The sequence below is a fragment of the Sebastes umbrosus genome, chromosome 12 (genome assembly GCF_015220745.1).
Source record: "Sebastes umbrosus isolate fSebUmb1 chromosome 12, fSebUmb1.pri, whole genome shotgun sequence".
Classification (NCBI taxonomy): domain Eukaryota; kingdom Metazoa; phylum Chordata; class Actinopteri; order Perciformes; family Sebastidae; genus Sebastes; species Sebastes umbrosus.
The window spans coordinates 30,419,373-30,435,123 of NC_051280.1; the positions used below are offsets into that span (position 1 = coordinate 30,419,373).

The 15,751-nt window shown below is 39.8% G+C and overlaps 1 protein-coding gene across 2 annotated transcripts in view; it reads left to right on the forward strand.

The window, feature by feature from the left end:
- The first annotated feature begins 1,173 nt into the window (after window positions 1-1,173).
- rab2a (RAB2A, member RAS oncogene family) overlaps window positions 1,174-15,751 on the forward strand; it is a 34,497-nt gene continuing 19,919 nt past the window's right edge. Inside the window, exons 1-3 of one of the 2 annotated variants that reach the window (XM_037787594.1) lie at window positions 1,174-1,423; window positions 12,741-12,812; window positions 13,836-13,903. In XM_037787594.1, the coding sequence (XP_037643522.1) occupies window positions 1,378-1,423; window positions 12,741-12,812; window positions 13,836-13,903 (186 nt within the window). In that variant the 5' untranslated portion in view covers window positions 1,174-1,377. The remainder of the gene's footprint in view (window positions 1,424-12,740; window positions 12,813-13,835; window positions 13,904-15,751) is intronic. The other variant, XM_037787593.1, reaches the window with a different exon arrangement.

Consider the following 15,751-nt stretch of genomic DNA (forward strand, 5'->3'; position numbering starts at 1 on the left):
TTTGTTTTGCATGTTTTAATTGGTACACTGACAATGCTGCATGGTGGTGTTCTGTATCATAATATTTACTACCATTAATAATGTATTTTTATTGTTGCTCTTAATGCTTATTGATGATGTCAATAACTTTTCTAATATTTTTTCTAGGATGACAGTAACGTCTGTCCAGGGACTACAGAAGAAAAATAGCCTTTTGACAAACTCTGGCAAAGTTTATTAATATGCGCTGTCTCCGTTAGATAAACCCCAAAATATAAATAAAAATTTCAGCTGCAGGAGTACTTTAAGTATTGCTGATTTCTTGACTGTTTAAACTGTTGCACATTGACATAAACTACCCCTTTTGTTGTGGTTATGAAGTTGTTGTTTTTTTACTTTGAGCTACCTATAATACAATTACTTAACGCTGTATACTTGCTGCCATCAAGTGGCTGTTTCATCTAACTACAATAGTGATATGGATCAACATCATATTGGCTTCATGGAAGCAGTCAACAACAGATGTTTTTTTGAAACATGAACATTACTGGAGCAGGTTTGTTCCCTGCAAAACTGTGCCAATTCCTGACTTTTACCAGTAGCAGTAGGGTTTTGTTGTTGTTGTTGTTGTTGTTGTTTTGCAACCATTATATCGCCATATCTGAGTGTATTTTATACCATCCATCCATTCATCCATTATTTTTGGCTAATCACAGGTCATTTCAGAGACAGAGAGCGTTCCTATTGGCTGTTCATCCAACAGAGCTATATATTTAGTATATTAATGCATACTTTGCTAATGTATATAGTATATTATGGCACACTTTGCTAGTATATATAGTATCTTGCACACTTTGCTAATGTATATAGCATGTTATTGCACACTTTGCTAATGTATGTTATATATTATTGCACACTTTGCTAGTATATATAGTATCTTGCACACTTTGCTAATGTATATAGTATCTTGTACACCTTGCTAGTGTATATAGTATGTTATTTTACACTTTGCTAGTGTAGTATGTTATTTTACACTTTGCTAGTGTATATAATGGGTTATTCTATGTTTATAATTTAGATTTTTTTTATCCATCCATCCATCCATCCATCTAAAGAGCGGAGTAAGCAAACGCATCATAACATATTTTCCGAGGGGACCGTGAACACATCATCATACTGTAGCGTGGCGGAGGGCGGAGGGCGGAGCGTTGTGACGTAGAGCGTGTGACGTAGAGCCGAGGCTCTGGCTGTTTATTGTTCCTTCAACGCCGACAGAGAAAGAAAAACAGAAAAACAGGCTAACACGCTGTCAGACACCTTCTATATCACCTTTACCTTCATTCACTCGGTTCACGGTTTAACGAAGGCGTAACAGCTGACTGCACAAACCAAGGGGCCATGGCGTACGCGTACCTCTTCAAATACATCATCATCGGAGACACGGGTAAGCTGCGGCTAGTTACACTAGCACCGTTAGCATCGAGCTAACAGTTAGCATTCAGCTAACAGTTAGCATCGAGCCAGCACAGTTAGCTCAGAGCTAGCTGTTAGCATTGAGCTAGCTGTTAGTATTGAGCCATCTCTGTTAGCTAGCTCAATGTTAACTGTGCTAGCTCAATGCTAACTAACAGAGCTAATTCAATACGAACAGCTAGCTATGTTAGCATTGAGCTAGCTCTCCTAGTTAGCATTGAGCTAGCTCTCCTAGTTAGCATTGAGCTAGCTCTCCTAGTTAGCATTGAGCTAGCTCTATTAGTTAGCATTGAGCTAGCTCTGTTAGCATTGAGCTAGCTGTGTATTTCCGCAGTGTTGGACGGTCCAGTGACGTGGTATAAAAGCCCAGACTGAAGGGGTGGGATGACAGCTCCACATTATACAACATTAACATATTTATATAATATTGAAACACCCTGACAGTGACAGGACATTAACACACAGTAACACTAACACATGATGATCCTATAGGAGCTTTAGAGGAGCAGTTGTTGACACAGTTCGGCCTGTTTGCGTCGAGGGTGGGGGTGTTAGCCACAGCTAGCTAGCTAGGTTCCACTAAATATGAAGCAAACAGCTGTGAAGGCAGCACATAAAGGTGCATTAGAGCTTCTTACAAGGACAATATAATCATAATAACTAGTTCTTGTTGTTGTGGATGCGTCATCTAATAACACATTAGCTTAGCTTCTTGTCACAGAAGGCCAACACGTCAAGCTAAAGCCTCTAATATTCCCTAAAATGGCGTAGATCACTTATTATTATTATTTCTGACCAAGAGGTTAAACGTTAGCTGGTTTTCCTGGTGATGTGACAGCAGGTGTGTTTGTAATACTGTTGTTTTATAACGATATAGCACTATTGTTATAAATAATATAAAAAACATGAGGTTAACAGCAGGCATCTCATGTAGGGTGAGAAATATATTATTCAATATAGGAAGCCAAATTAAAGACTAGACAAGAAACATGTACAGTGAAACAGGTGTTTCCAGTCAAGAAAGCAACAACTATGTTTTTTCTTTCATGCAATTGTTTACATTGATAGTATAGAAGTTCAAACTAAGCAAGTGAATCATATTGGAGAAAGATTCATAAGGTGCATATGTGTTAATTTATTTTAGATGATCAGTGTGGTGTGCTGGAGGTTTACTACACAGTGTTATTGCGAAACATGTTTTGCTGCCATATAATGATGTAGCACTATTGTTAAAAATAAAAAAATAAACAGATTAGGTTAACAGCAGTCATCTCAAGTAGGATGAGAAATATATTGTTCAATATAGGAAGCCCAATTAAAGACTAGACAAGACAAATATACAGTGAAACAGGTTTTTCCAGTGAAGAAAGCATCAATTATGTGGGGGTTTTTCATGCACTTGTTTACATTGATAGTCTAGAAGTTCAAACTAAGAAAGCTGGAAGCAATTGAAACATATTGGAGAAAGATTAATGTATCATTAAATAACACATTAACTTAGCTTCTTGTCACAGAAGGCCAACATGTCAAGCTAAAGCCTCTAATATTCCCTAAAATGTCGTAGATCACTTATTATTTCTGAGCAAAATGTTAGCTGGTTGTCCTGGTGAGCAGGTAGCTTTGCAGTGTGACAGCAGCAGGTGTGTTTGTAATACTGTTGTATTATAATGATGTAGCACTATTGTTAAAAATAAAAAAACAGATGGGGTTAACAGCAGTCATCTCAAGTAGGGTGAGAAATATATTGGGATTATTCAATATAGGAAGCCCAATTAAAGGACAAGAGACTAGACAAGAGAAATATACAGTGAAACAGGTGTTTCCAGCTCAAGTAAGCAACAATTATGTTGTTTTTTTCATGCACTTGTTTACATTGATAGTATATAAGTTCAAACTAAGCAAGTGAATCATATTGGAGAAAGATTCATAAGGTGCATATGTGTTAATTTATTTTAGATGATCAGTGTGGTGGGCTGGAGGTTTACTACACAGTGTTATTGCAAAACATGTTTTGCTGCCTGCTGTTGTTGTTTATCTCTAATATCTGAGTGCTAAAGAGAGATGCAGCCAAGCTCCTAGCTTGATTACATGGATGTCTACACAGCAGAAATACTCTGCACAGTCCCGTGTGCAGTGCACGCATCTGAAGCAATGTTTATATTTCTAATTTGGTCGAGTGTGGACCAGAATGAGGTTTCAAGGGATCCTCAGCAAAGTGGGAGGGTGTACAGGTGTGTGCATTCTATTTTGTGCACCTCCAACCACTCTGTCTGTGACATTTTCTGTGGTCAGTATGTCACCAGTCGCATTAAACCTACTACTAAATGTCATTGTAGGTTGTCAAGATATCCAAAACATTTCTCTCCTGTAGTGAAGCCCTTCCACAAGCAACAGTACCACATAAGTCCTTTAAACAGTGCAGACATTACGTATGTCTACATGTTGGAGACGCAGTTGACAATAGGGCTTGGCAATATATCGATATTATATCAATATCGCCTTAGATTTTGGGTGTCATAATGTCGCATATGTGTCTTTTCCTGGTTTTAATGTAAATGTAAATCAGCTTTTATTGTCACACATAGTTTTTGTACACAGCACAGAACACAGTTATATTTACTCTCTGCATTAAACCCATCCTATTATTAGGAGAAGTGGGCAGCTACTATTAGTGTCCGGGGAGCAGTTTGAGGATCTGGTGCCTTGCTCAAGGGCACCCCTGCAGTGCCCAGGAGCTGCCAGTCCACAGTTCGTACTTTGTCCGTACGGGATCTTGAACCGGAGACCCTCTGGTTCCCCAAGCCAAGTCCTTATGGACTGAGTTACTGCCGCCCAAGACTGCATGACAGTAAAGACATGTCATTTCACTTAAACTTAACACTGTTCTAGCTGTTCTATTATTTTTCTTTACCCACTTATATTATATAATATTTATTTATTTATTATATCCACATTACTGATGATTATTTATCAAAAATCTCATTGTATAAATATTTTGTAAAAACACCAATGGTCAGCCCTACAATATCGTCACAATATCGATATCAAGGTATTTGATCGAAAATATTGTGATATTTGATTTTCTCTATATCACCCAGTCCTAGTTGACAACTACATGTTTAGCTTTGACATCATATGTCCTCTTATCTTTTTTTGATTGGAAAGAAAGGAAGAATAAAAGGAAGGGAAGGCAGAATATTTTGTGCACATTCAGCTGTTGGCTTTCACAAATATATTTGACAGAAAACAAGTTATGGAACCGTACAGGTGACCGTGATTTAGATTTCCTGGGAAAAGGATGAAGCCTAAGCTCAGTCTCATCAAAACCACCATTTATATACTGTCACTGTGTGATATCTCTAATGTGGGTGGGGAGTGTTTGGGACCTTGTTAGAGGACCCAGTTGGCTTACTCGTTTGTTGTTTCCAATAGTTACAGGTTAGTTGTTAAAGTGACAGTTTGGATTATTTGAAGTGGGGTTGTATGAGGTACTTATATCAGTGCAGGGCTGCAACTAACGATTATTTTCTCGATTAATCGATTAGTTATTTGGTCTTTAAAATGTCAGAAAATGTTGATCAGTGTTTCCCAAAGCTCAAGATGACGTCCTAAAAATGTCTTGTTTTGTCCAGAGATATTCAGTTTACTGTCATAGAGGAGTAAAGACACCAGAAAATATTCACATTGAAGAAGCTGGCTTTTTTTCCTGAAAAAAATACTCAGATCGATTAATGAATTTAATAGTTGACAATTAATCAATTAATTAATTAATCGTTGCAGCTCTAAGTCAGTGTATTACCTACAGTAGATGGCGGTAGACATGCCTCTCAGCAAAATGTATTATAGCGCCTAAAAAACACCACATTTAGAATATTTTCCGACGGGAAACTGAAGAGAAAGTGAAACTTATTTATACGTTTTTGTCAACGGAGTCTGATGGCTCTGAAGAGAGCATAGACAACTTTCACTTTCAGTTCATGCCCCATCAGAAAGGGCTGTCTGACGGCAAGATAAAGCTGTGAAAATATTCTAAATATATCATACACTTAAAGTGTTATTGATTTTTTTTTTAGGGTAGCCTTTCTTTTAGGTGACTAAAATGCGTTATGCTGCTGCCTCCGTCCACAGCAGTATATTGCTTTGCTCCAATGCTGGTGCTCCTGTCTGTTTCTCCAAACTGGAGGCGTGCCGGCCGTCATCTAGTGATTACCTAATCCCACACTATTTAGCCGTGTAACGTTTGGCCATACCAAATACCAAAATTTGGCCAATTGAGATATAATTGAAGAGTAAATCTAAAAGCACACAAGATAAAATGATAAAAAAAAATCACAGCAGTAACACATTCCACATGTAAACACACAGGTCATATCAGGCAGGAAACTAGTGTACATATGTGCATTATTCTGTGATACGACTGTTCATGGTGCGAGCTGATTTCGGTGATGAATCATGTTCAGGGATATTGGCTGTCTAATTGTTTTCTAAAGGGTAATTAAAGCCTGAAAAAGCTGCCAGTGAGTCAGGTCCTGTTAAACATTGAGCTAGCCTAATTCTTTAATTTGATGAGTTAAGTGAGTTGTTTCTTGCAAATACACCCTGACACAAGCCTCACATTTTCGAGAATAAGATGGAGAAGAAGACTTGATTTAAAGTTTTTTGTTTTTTTTCAAAGGTTAAAGCATAGTTGATATCAACACAAGCTGGTGGGAAATTTATAGCCACTTTTTTAGTTTGGTCTATGAAATGGTAAAAAATAAAAACAAATGAACTAATGTGCCAAAGTTGGTATTTTTGCTAAGTAGCTTTGAAGCTATAACAGATTACAGATTTTTGATAATTTACTTTCATTTTGCAACTCTACATTATGATATAACCTGTCAGTAGGGCTGTCGTAATAACCGCAATATTGCAGCGCTGCAATATTAACAATCCAACCGCTATTTGTGCAATGGGAGCGCCACGCATTTACACTATGCTACAAACACCAGCTGCGCTACAAGTCACCGAGTGTCTATTCTGCGCTGAGCGCTGCACGTTTGGTGTATTTTCTGGCCACCGAGAGTTGAAAAATGTTCAACTTTGGGTAAAACGCTGCTTTCGTCACTGTCACTTTTTTCCCCAGCCGTCCAATCACAATGGAGGAGGGGTGGGGTAAATGCCACAACGACCAACCGTCACATCCTACATGTAGGCCGAACAACAACGATGGACGCAACTTAAGCAACTCAACTGAAAAAAAAACTCTGTGCCTCGTTGCCCTTTTGCATTTAAAAAATAAATAAGTATTTCATTACAAAACTGTCATCTTTGTCATTTAAAAAGCAACAATATACCTAAAAATAGCCTAACAAAAAGCTTATAGCACTAAAATCAGGATAAATGATTTGAAAAAAAAGGCAATAATATTGCATATCACACTGTCGAGCCAATCATTATCACCGCAGGAGAAACTCCTTCACCGCGACACCTGCCAGGTCCTTATCTCGTCCTCCTGCAGATTAATGGAGATTCACTGGTTGTTACTTAGTACAGCCAGATGTTATCAGTCCTTCATTATCTTGAAGCTGGTCATGGTCTACTGTAGTTTGATCTTTTCAGTTGGGTGTGACTGTTTGTACCCTAGTAACTGCCATGTTGAGTCCTTCTGATACACCAAAACAAATAACGGTATATCCCCAATATACAAGACCAGCAGCTTCGTCCACAAAAGCCTCTGGTCTCCATGCTGGTCCAGCTGTGTGGCAACAGATACTTTATTACACAAATTCGTTGTTTTCATATTTCTGCTAGTAAAGCCCTTGGTCTTTCCTTTATATCAAATGTCGACTGATTTTTTATTAGTTAGTGGTCCAACAGCAGTAGATTTGATTGATTGGTGAGTTAATTGATAATTTGCATGCAAAGATTAACTCAGTCAATGCTTTATTTCATTTGCAAACAGATGCGTCCTCTCAAAGTGATGTGTGCTGTGATGTTTTTTCTAGTTACAGGAACTGTGATAAATGAAAATGCAGATCCCACTGTTCTGATTGCTGATTCTGATTTTACGTTCTTTATACTATGACAGTTTTCCTAAAATTAGATTAAAAAATCACAATATATCCGCTTACTTACAGTATCGCAATATATTGAATTTGTAATCCCTGTATCATGATACGTATTGTATCGCCAGATTCTTGCCAGTACACAGCCCTAGTGATAAGCCTTATCACTGAGGAAGACCCAGCACCACTCAGTCGGTTAAAGTATTGAGTGCAAAACTGTGGTAACGCCACTCGCTGGTGGCTGACGTTACCACGGTGTTGCACTCTGCGGCTCACGTTAACGCAGTTTCACAAACGTGTGGGAGAACTACAGTTACTAAGGCTCTCTCTTGAGCCAGTGTTTGGTTTGTCCGTTCTGGGCTACTGTAGAAACATGGCGGACTCCGTGAAGAGGACCCGCTACCTATATAGATATAAAGGGCTCATTCTAAGCTAATGGAAACACAACGATACTTAGTTTCAGGTGATTATACACTAATGAAAATATAGTAATGAATATATTCCATTTCTGCTAATAGATCCCCTGAAATCCCAGAAATCCCACACACTGCTCCTTTAAGACGCTTGTCATTCGATCGCAACATCCTTACTTCTGGTGTCATTTCCACTTCTCTCTCCCGTCTTCTCCTGTCAGCTCTCTACTGTATGCTGTCTAATAAAAAAGGCAAAAATTCCCCAAATAATACTTAAAGAAATTCAACCATATTCATTGGTGGCACTTAGGGCGAGACTTTCCTCTTTGATGATATGATGAGGCAGCAGCTGGGAGTTCTAGCAGTAAGTCATTATTGATTGAACTGTCGTGGTCAATAGAAAGAAAGATGTGAATTGGGTTTTTGGTTGGATATTCTTTCTTGTAGCCAGTGGCCTCCAGCCAGCCTGTCCACAGATCTGATTGGCAGAAGGACAAACCGACTCTGAAAGAAAATTATAGTCTCTGTACATGTTTAAACCTCCAAAAATAGACTCCTGCCTGTAGGAGACTTACCACTTTTTAAACAGTTTTGACCCTGTTTTCTGACTTTTGAGGAGCATTGTGGATCACTAGTAACTCGCAGAAACACAGACATTACTCTGAGGGAACTACAGTCCTTTGGGGAATTTTTACTAAACTTGTAAATGTTGATGCAACTATAAAAACAACATTTTAACATCATTAAAGGACCAGTGTGTAACAATTAGGTGGATCTATTGGCAGAAATGGAATATGATATTAATAATATCATGTTATTAAGGTATTAAGTGAAGTGTTAATCCGCTCTCCGAGTAGTGTGTGTGATTAGCTGAGTGTACTAATCTAGTAATAACCAACAGGAAACTTAACTGAGTTTCTAGTGTGGCTCGATGGCTGTTGTATGACCTTACTTACACAGATCTGCTCTGCTAACTGCGTCATAGTATTCTGACTGATATATTCTAAATTATTGTTTGAGGGTCAAGATTGTGTGACTGTACATTTAAGCAGGGGCAAGTGTTTTAGACCACAGGCCCAGACCCCATATTAATGTATTTTTAAGACTGGAAGTTCAGGTTCCACAAGTCCCTATAGTCCCCCAACTGTCATTAGGCAGATCCAGTATAGTGGCTAGAGATCAATTGTCATGCTTGAAGGCACCTCAGTAGTAGTTACTGTATGAGGACAGTTCATCTGGGCAGACTTCCTGTCAGATTCCTCAGCAGGGATTCAATCTGCTGACCTTGCTTAGCTTCAGGTTGCTGCTGTAAGTGAGCAGAGCAGCATCTCATTGGCCTGCTGGACACTCCATCACATCTGCATCACAGGCCACTGATGAATAAGAATGAAGTGAAACCACCTGCCAAAATGAGCCTCTTATTGATGCCTCATTCTATTAATAGGAAAGGCTAGATCGTCATCATTGACTTCACAGCCAGATCTTATCTTAAAAGTACAGAATGTGAAGTAGTCTCCTTTTTCTGCTTGGACAATGGATAAGCCTGCCTTTTACTTGGTTAGCTGAAAGACAAATCCAGGCTCCTGTTGAATTATCAACAGTCACATTGAACAGGTATCCTTGTATGAAGAACAGAGCTCTGGTTTATGTTTAGATAGTCTCATGTTGCCAGACCAATCTCCTCTTTATGTTCGTGCTTTTCCAGTGCAGAATAAATCTTCTGGGTTGTTTAACTCTTAAACTTTTAAAGGACTAATGTGCTATTGGAGAACATCTTGCTGGTGGCTAATAGTCAAGTTTTTGTCAAGGCTTTCTCATAGTTAGCATGTAGATTACTATACTTACAGTATGATGGAAGGAAGCAGAATGTTGGCCTGGGCTTATCTCATCGGTCCACCTCTATTGAATCAGATGTTTGCTTAGCCAGAGCTGAGAAATGAATCCACCTCTCTTTCATCCAGTCATTCATCCATTCAGTAAACCTGTTCTCTAACCAGCCGCTCCATCACCTGGCAGGCGATTTGTTTCCTGATAGCCCAGCGGGTCTTTCCACATGTTGAATTACCTGTGCACGATAAGAGCTTCTGGTGCGGTGAGGTGTTATTACCTCACCGAGAAGCTGTGGGAAAGACCTGCATAGTTCTCCACTAATTATAACTGATTGTAGCCATTTGAAGGCCCAGCAGGTTTTGATTGTGGGCTGCCATACACAGTGTGTTCATGCTCTGCACTACAGGCGTCATGTTGTTAGCCCTTTGCTAGAAATAGGAAGTTGTGCTGTGCTAGAAAGGTTTGTTTATTGTATTGTGACTAATTTAGCTGATTGGAAAAATGTAGGAAACGGAAGCTTAATTGCTAAATGTTTCCTCTGTGATAGTCAGAAGAAGAGTGTAACGTAAGCAGGTGTCTGTTGACTGCACACACAAGTGTGATGATGGAGGTGACGATGACATGATTCTTACACCTCTATATTGCTGCCCTTCTCGTGATCCCTCCATCTCTTATCATCATCATCACCACACAAAGATGCCTGCCTAGCAACGCTGCAGCCTGGCAATGGTAACCCTTGGAAACCATGAAGGAGGAAGACCACGTCCCTCTCTGTCACCTCCTTGAATGTCAGCTTCTCGTTGTGGCCATCTCATTAGCATCCTTCTTTTCTCTTCTCTTCTCTTTTATATCAAATTTAGGTGAAGTCAGTTCACTTTTTACAAACAAACAAAAAATATCTTGTGTCAAATAGACATTGACTATGTTAACATGCACACTAATATTCCACTATTATTCCGATTATGGCAATATTCCTTATTTGATAAAGGTCACGTAAAGAGCATAATCCATTTGGATATTCCGAATGGAGCATTTTCCGATTAAGACGTGGGATAAGACGTGGGATATGGCGTGGGCGGCTGTGGCTCAGAGGTCAGCATGTTGAAGTGTCCTTGAGCAAGATACTGAACTCCAAAGTGCTCCCGAAGGCTGTGCCATCGGTGTGTGAATGAGTATTTAGATTAGAATGGGTGAATGCTGATGTGAATTGTAAAGCGCTTTGAGTGGTCGGAAGACTAGAAAGGCGCTATATAAATGCAAGTCCATTTACCATAAAGAGAGCCGAAGTCCCGCCCCTTCCAGTGGACCCTTTATTTCGGAAAAAATATGAACAGTAGTCAACGGAGAGAGACAAATATATTTTTGATCCCGTTTGAATTGCGCCATGAATCACACATATGATGTTTGTCAATTTAAAACATCATTTCTTAAGTCAAGAAAGTCATCGTTCGTTGTAGTTTTCTCATATTATCATTTAGTTTAGTGTGAAACCGCTCAGTGAACTACATCTCTCATCTCGCACAATATACGCCACCAATGCTAGCTAGCTAGCTAACGTAGCTATGACCAAGCACAAATGAAACGTTTTCTTACCTGATGTGTTATATCCAGAAACTCCTGGTCTTTTTATCAGCCGGGGAGAGAAAGAACGAGTCAGACCCGTTGCTGGTGTGAGTTCATCCCAATACGAAACACACAGCTTCAGAGAGAGAGACGTCACTTACGCAACTTTTGGGTGTGTCGTCTTTCTAATTATGTATTTTCACAGTCTGATATTTCAACAGTTTTACAACCAAGTGCGACTTTATTAACTTGCAAAATTATGTTTTAAATTGACAAACATCATAATGTGTGATTCATGGAGCAATTCAAACGGGTTCAAAAAATGATTTGTCTCCCTCCGTTGACTAATGTTCATATTTTTTTCCGAAATAAGGTCACATGGGGTCTACCGTAACGGGTGTGACTTAAGTTCTCTATACGGGTTTTACCAACCTCCATCTACTGTAGGTAATACACCGACCTCATACAACCCCAATTCAAAACACCTGAACTAACCGTTTAAGTGTAAGATATGTGATTCATATCTAAACGCTTTGGTGTGGTGCATGTTACTGTTGGTGCCAGTAACAAAGTATTGGTCTGTTTCACTTTTGGTAATCACATTACGTATACTGAAAATGAAAATGTTTTTCTAGGTGGTGTAGACCTTCCGTCACTGCTTAATAAGGATGAACACTAAAGTTCAAACAGGCTGCTGCTGCTGCTGCTGCTCCAAACCGGTTCTGTGTGTTTGTTTTATAACATGTGTCAAGAAAATAACAGCTCACTGTTTTTGTATCTGATGGCTTCTGAGAATCTGTTGACCTAGTATTTATACACATATATTTGATGATGCTATATTAGAGTTAATTTTCTAATTAAATTAGCAGGCATTGTTTTTTCTGACTTTGTAGTGCAATGATGGTCTCGTCTAAACTTTGTGTTTTTAACTAATAAAAGCCAGTCATCGCATGTTGTAGAAATGAATCGTGAATGTACTTTCAGTCCATCTGAGTGTATGTGGATCTGTAGCAGTCTGAAGTCATATGTAGAGTGGTGTTAATAATGAGCAGATTCACAAGTGGCATCACACATAGTAAGCCAGCCAGCTGGTGGGTTAGCTCACTAACAGTCGGCTCAGGTTCACTGAGCTGACTGAAGCTGGGTTGGAGAAATCCTCCTTGCTGGTGTTGTTCATGACTCCAACATTAATTACTGTTGTACATCTGTAACTTCCTGCAGTGTGTGTCTCTGTGCTGTGTGGGAGTTCAGAGCTTGGAAAAGTAATGGTTTTATAATGATGTCGGCCTGTGTGGTTTTTTATTCTCAGCACATTGCGATGCCTTTGAAAGTGAATCTGGAGTGTGTTCATGCTTGTATGTGTGACTCTATAATCACTGTTCCAGCCTGGCTGCATTAAACCCTCTTTAATGTGCTGTGTGTGTTTGTCTTTCAGGTGTGGGGAAGTCATGTCTATTACTACAGTTCACAGACAAGAGGTTTCAGCCTGTTCACGACCTCACTATCGGTAAGAGTGCCTGTCCTCTACACACTAAAGCAACATCATCACTGGACATACATTCATTAAATAACAAAAAACAACAACATATAAATAATAGATAAGAGAGGGAATTATGGCCTGTTTAACTTTTACTTTAACCTTTACAAAAACCAGGATGCAAACAGTTATAAAGGAGTGGATAATGCAGTTAGCACTGTCGCTTCACAGCAAGAAGGTCCCGGGTTCGATTATAGAGCCCTACCAGATGATGGGAAGGGCCAATATTATCATCTGACTTTTGCTTATCACATCAGTTTTGGCTTAAATGGCGGCCAATAAGTAACAACAATTTGTAATACAGTAATGCCAAAGACATGTTTGAGGTAATTTTGAGGTGCTTTCACATCTTATCTCTTTGCTATCATTGAAACAAACAAATAGAACAGGAGTAGAATGGACATTCCCATTCAAATCAACATAGCAGGGCGTCCATTTTTATGTGTGCCGTGCTAATTCTGTATAAACTAAAACGACTTACGGCAAGTCGTGGACTCACTGAGGTGAAGTTTTGAAGCAACATTTCACAACTTAATGCTTCATCCACACAATCTCGTCACAGCGGAGGAAAGCACACTTGCTGTCACCAGATAAGTGACAACTTTGTTCGGCTCATTCGTCTGTAACCAGTGAAGCATTAAAACGTGGTGGAATTTGCAAGCTAGTTAGCTAACTACTGGCTAGTTAGCTAGCTTGCTTTAATGCTACACTGGTCACAGAAAATGAACCGAAAAGCGGGCTGGTGGCCAGCGGCAGCACTGGGTCTAACCCCGGGTTCACATAGGCCGCAAAAGCGCCATGATATTCGGAGAACCGCTGCCCACGTCCTTTCAGCGCCTATGTAAATCAATCGGGCTGTTCACATAGGTGTTTTCTATGTGAGCTCTTTATGGCGACTGAGAAATTAAATAAACTTAAAAGGTTCATTAATAAGCTGCAGGACTTTGTGATTGAGTCAGTACCTAATTCACATTCTTCTGTTTGTGTGTCCAGGTGTGGAGTTCGGAGCGAGGATGATCACTATAGATGGCAAACAGATCAAACTGCAGATCTGGGATACGGTAATGCATCTATTGTATATTGTTGTCTTCATTGTGGCAGCACGTTCATGACTCTGTAAAAAGACCCAAACGAGTCTTAAATGACCTAAATGGAAGGCTAATATATGGATGTCTTTGAAATGACCACATTAGAGGTCTTAAACTTTAACTCAACCTGTGATTCTGATTTCTTATGGGTACCCACGAGTCTCCCCTTTACAGACATACCAACTTTATGATAATCACATGCAGTTTTTGGGGCAAATCATAGTCAAGTCAGCACACTGACACACTGACATCTGTTGTTGCCTGTTGGGCTGCAGTTTGCCATGTTATGATTTGAGCATATATTTTATGCTAAATGCAGTACCTGTGAGGGTTTCTAGACAATATTTGTCATTGTTTTGTGTTGTTAATTGATTTCCAATAATAAATATTTACATACATTTGCATAAAGCAAACATATTTGCCCACTCCCATGTTAATAAGAGTATTAAATACTTGACAAATCTCCCTTTAAGGTACAATTTGAACAGATTAAAAATGCGTGATTAATTTGTGATTAATTATTAACTATGGACAATCATGCGAGTTTTCCAGTCAAAGAGAGAAATAAATAATAAATTAAGTTCTCTAGAAGCACATATGTATACTGTACATAAAATTACTTTAAATGGTTTCTGTTTGTTAAATTTTTAGGGAAGGAACGTATTCTACATCTGTGGAGGTTCTGCCATAACTGTGTCATGTTTGAATATTAATAATAATAATAATCAAGCTGTAAATGCACCTTATTGCCCAAGAGTATGTGGTGTGTGGGTGTTGGGACAGACCCCTAAAAAGGATGTGACGTTCTGTCCCGGTTGTGTCGGTGTACTGTGGTTTCCTGTCCGTGCAGTAAACCAGTTGACCAGCAGGTGGAGTTAGAGCTCCGTGTTAAAACACTGCTCCGAGCATGAGAGGAGGCCTATGGCAGTGATGTCAGTCCTGCTCCTCAAAACTCAAGACTGCTGCAGCTTTTCTATCCTACCAGCTAGTTGGTGATTAGATGGTCAAAATGAGTGCTCACTGATGCTTACTAGACTTCTACAAAACACCACCACCACCACCAAATGGCTAGAGAAACCAGATCATTGTGCAGGCTGCACATGCCATATGAATAAGTGTGTATCTGTGACCAGATGGCAGACAGACACAGCGTTCCCTCTCTTTCACCCTTATTTATCATTTATTCACTAATAGCATTACTGGCTGGTTGACCGCTCCCTGAATGACCGACTTGACTGTTCCAGTGGCCATCTAACTGGTTCACTGAATGCTCCTCCGGCTGAGCGGGTGTCTGGCTGTCTAACTAACCGGCTCAGTGACTGAATGACTAGTTCCCTTACTCAGGGATCGACTGCTTCATTGACCAACAGACCGAGTTCCTGGGTGACAAACTAGCAGCCCGGGTCCTCTGACTTGCTTAGTGATTCACCGACTGACTGTCTGGTTTTTCAGATGAGGTCACAGCGGCGCTGGGCTGCAGCTGCTAGGATAGAGCGGTGTTTTGTTTTCTGCTCTGGGTCTGGGTGAAACACAGACAACATTGTTACTGTACATGGGATGGAGACAGAGAATGAATAGACGTGGCAGGGGGTTGGGGGGGTGGTAAGAGTGCTAGATGGTGAAAGGAGTGATGGGAAGAGTGCAGGCCCGGGGATTCATAGAGAAAGAATGAAAAGATGAGTGATGCAAGGAGGAGACAGTGGAGAGGAGACAATGAGGGGTGATAATGGAAGGAGGAGTGAACCAACAAGGTGACCAGAGGCCTGTGCTACGAAGAAAGTTCAACACACCCGGGGTATCTTCTCGTTATCTGGCTTAACT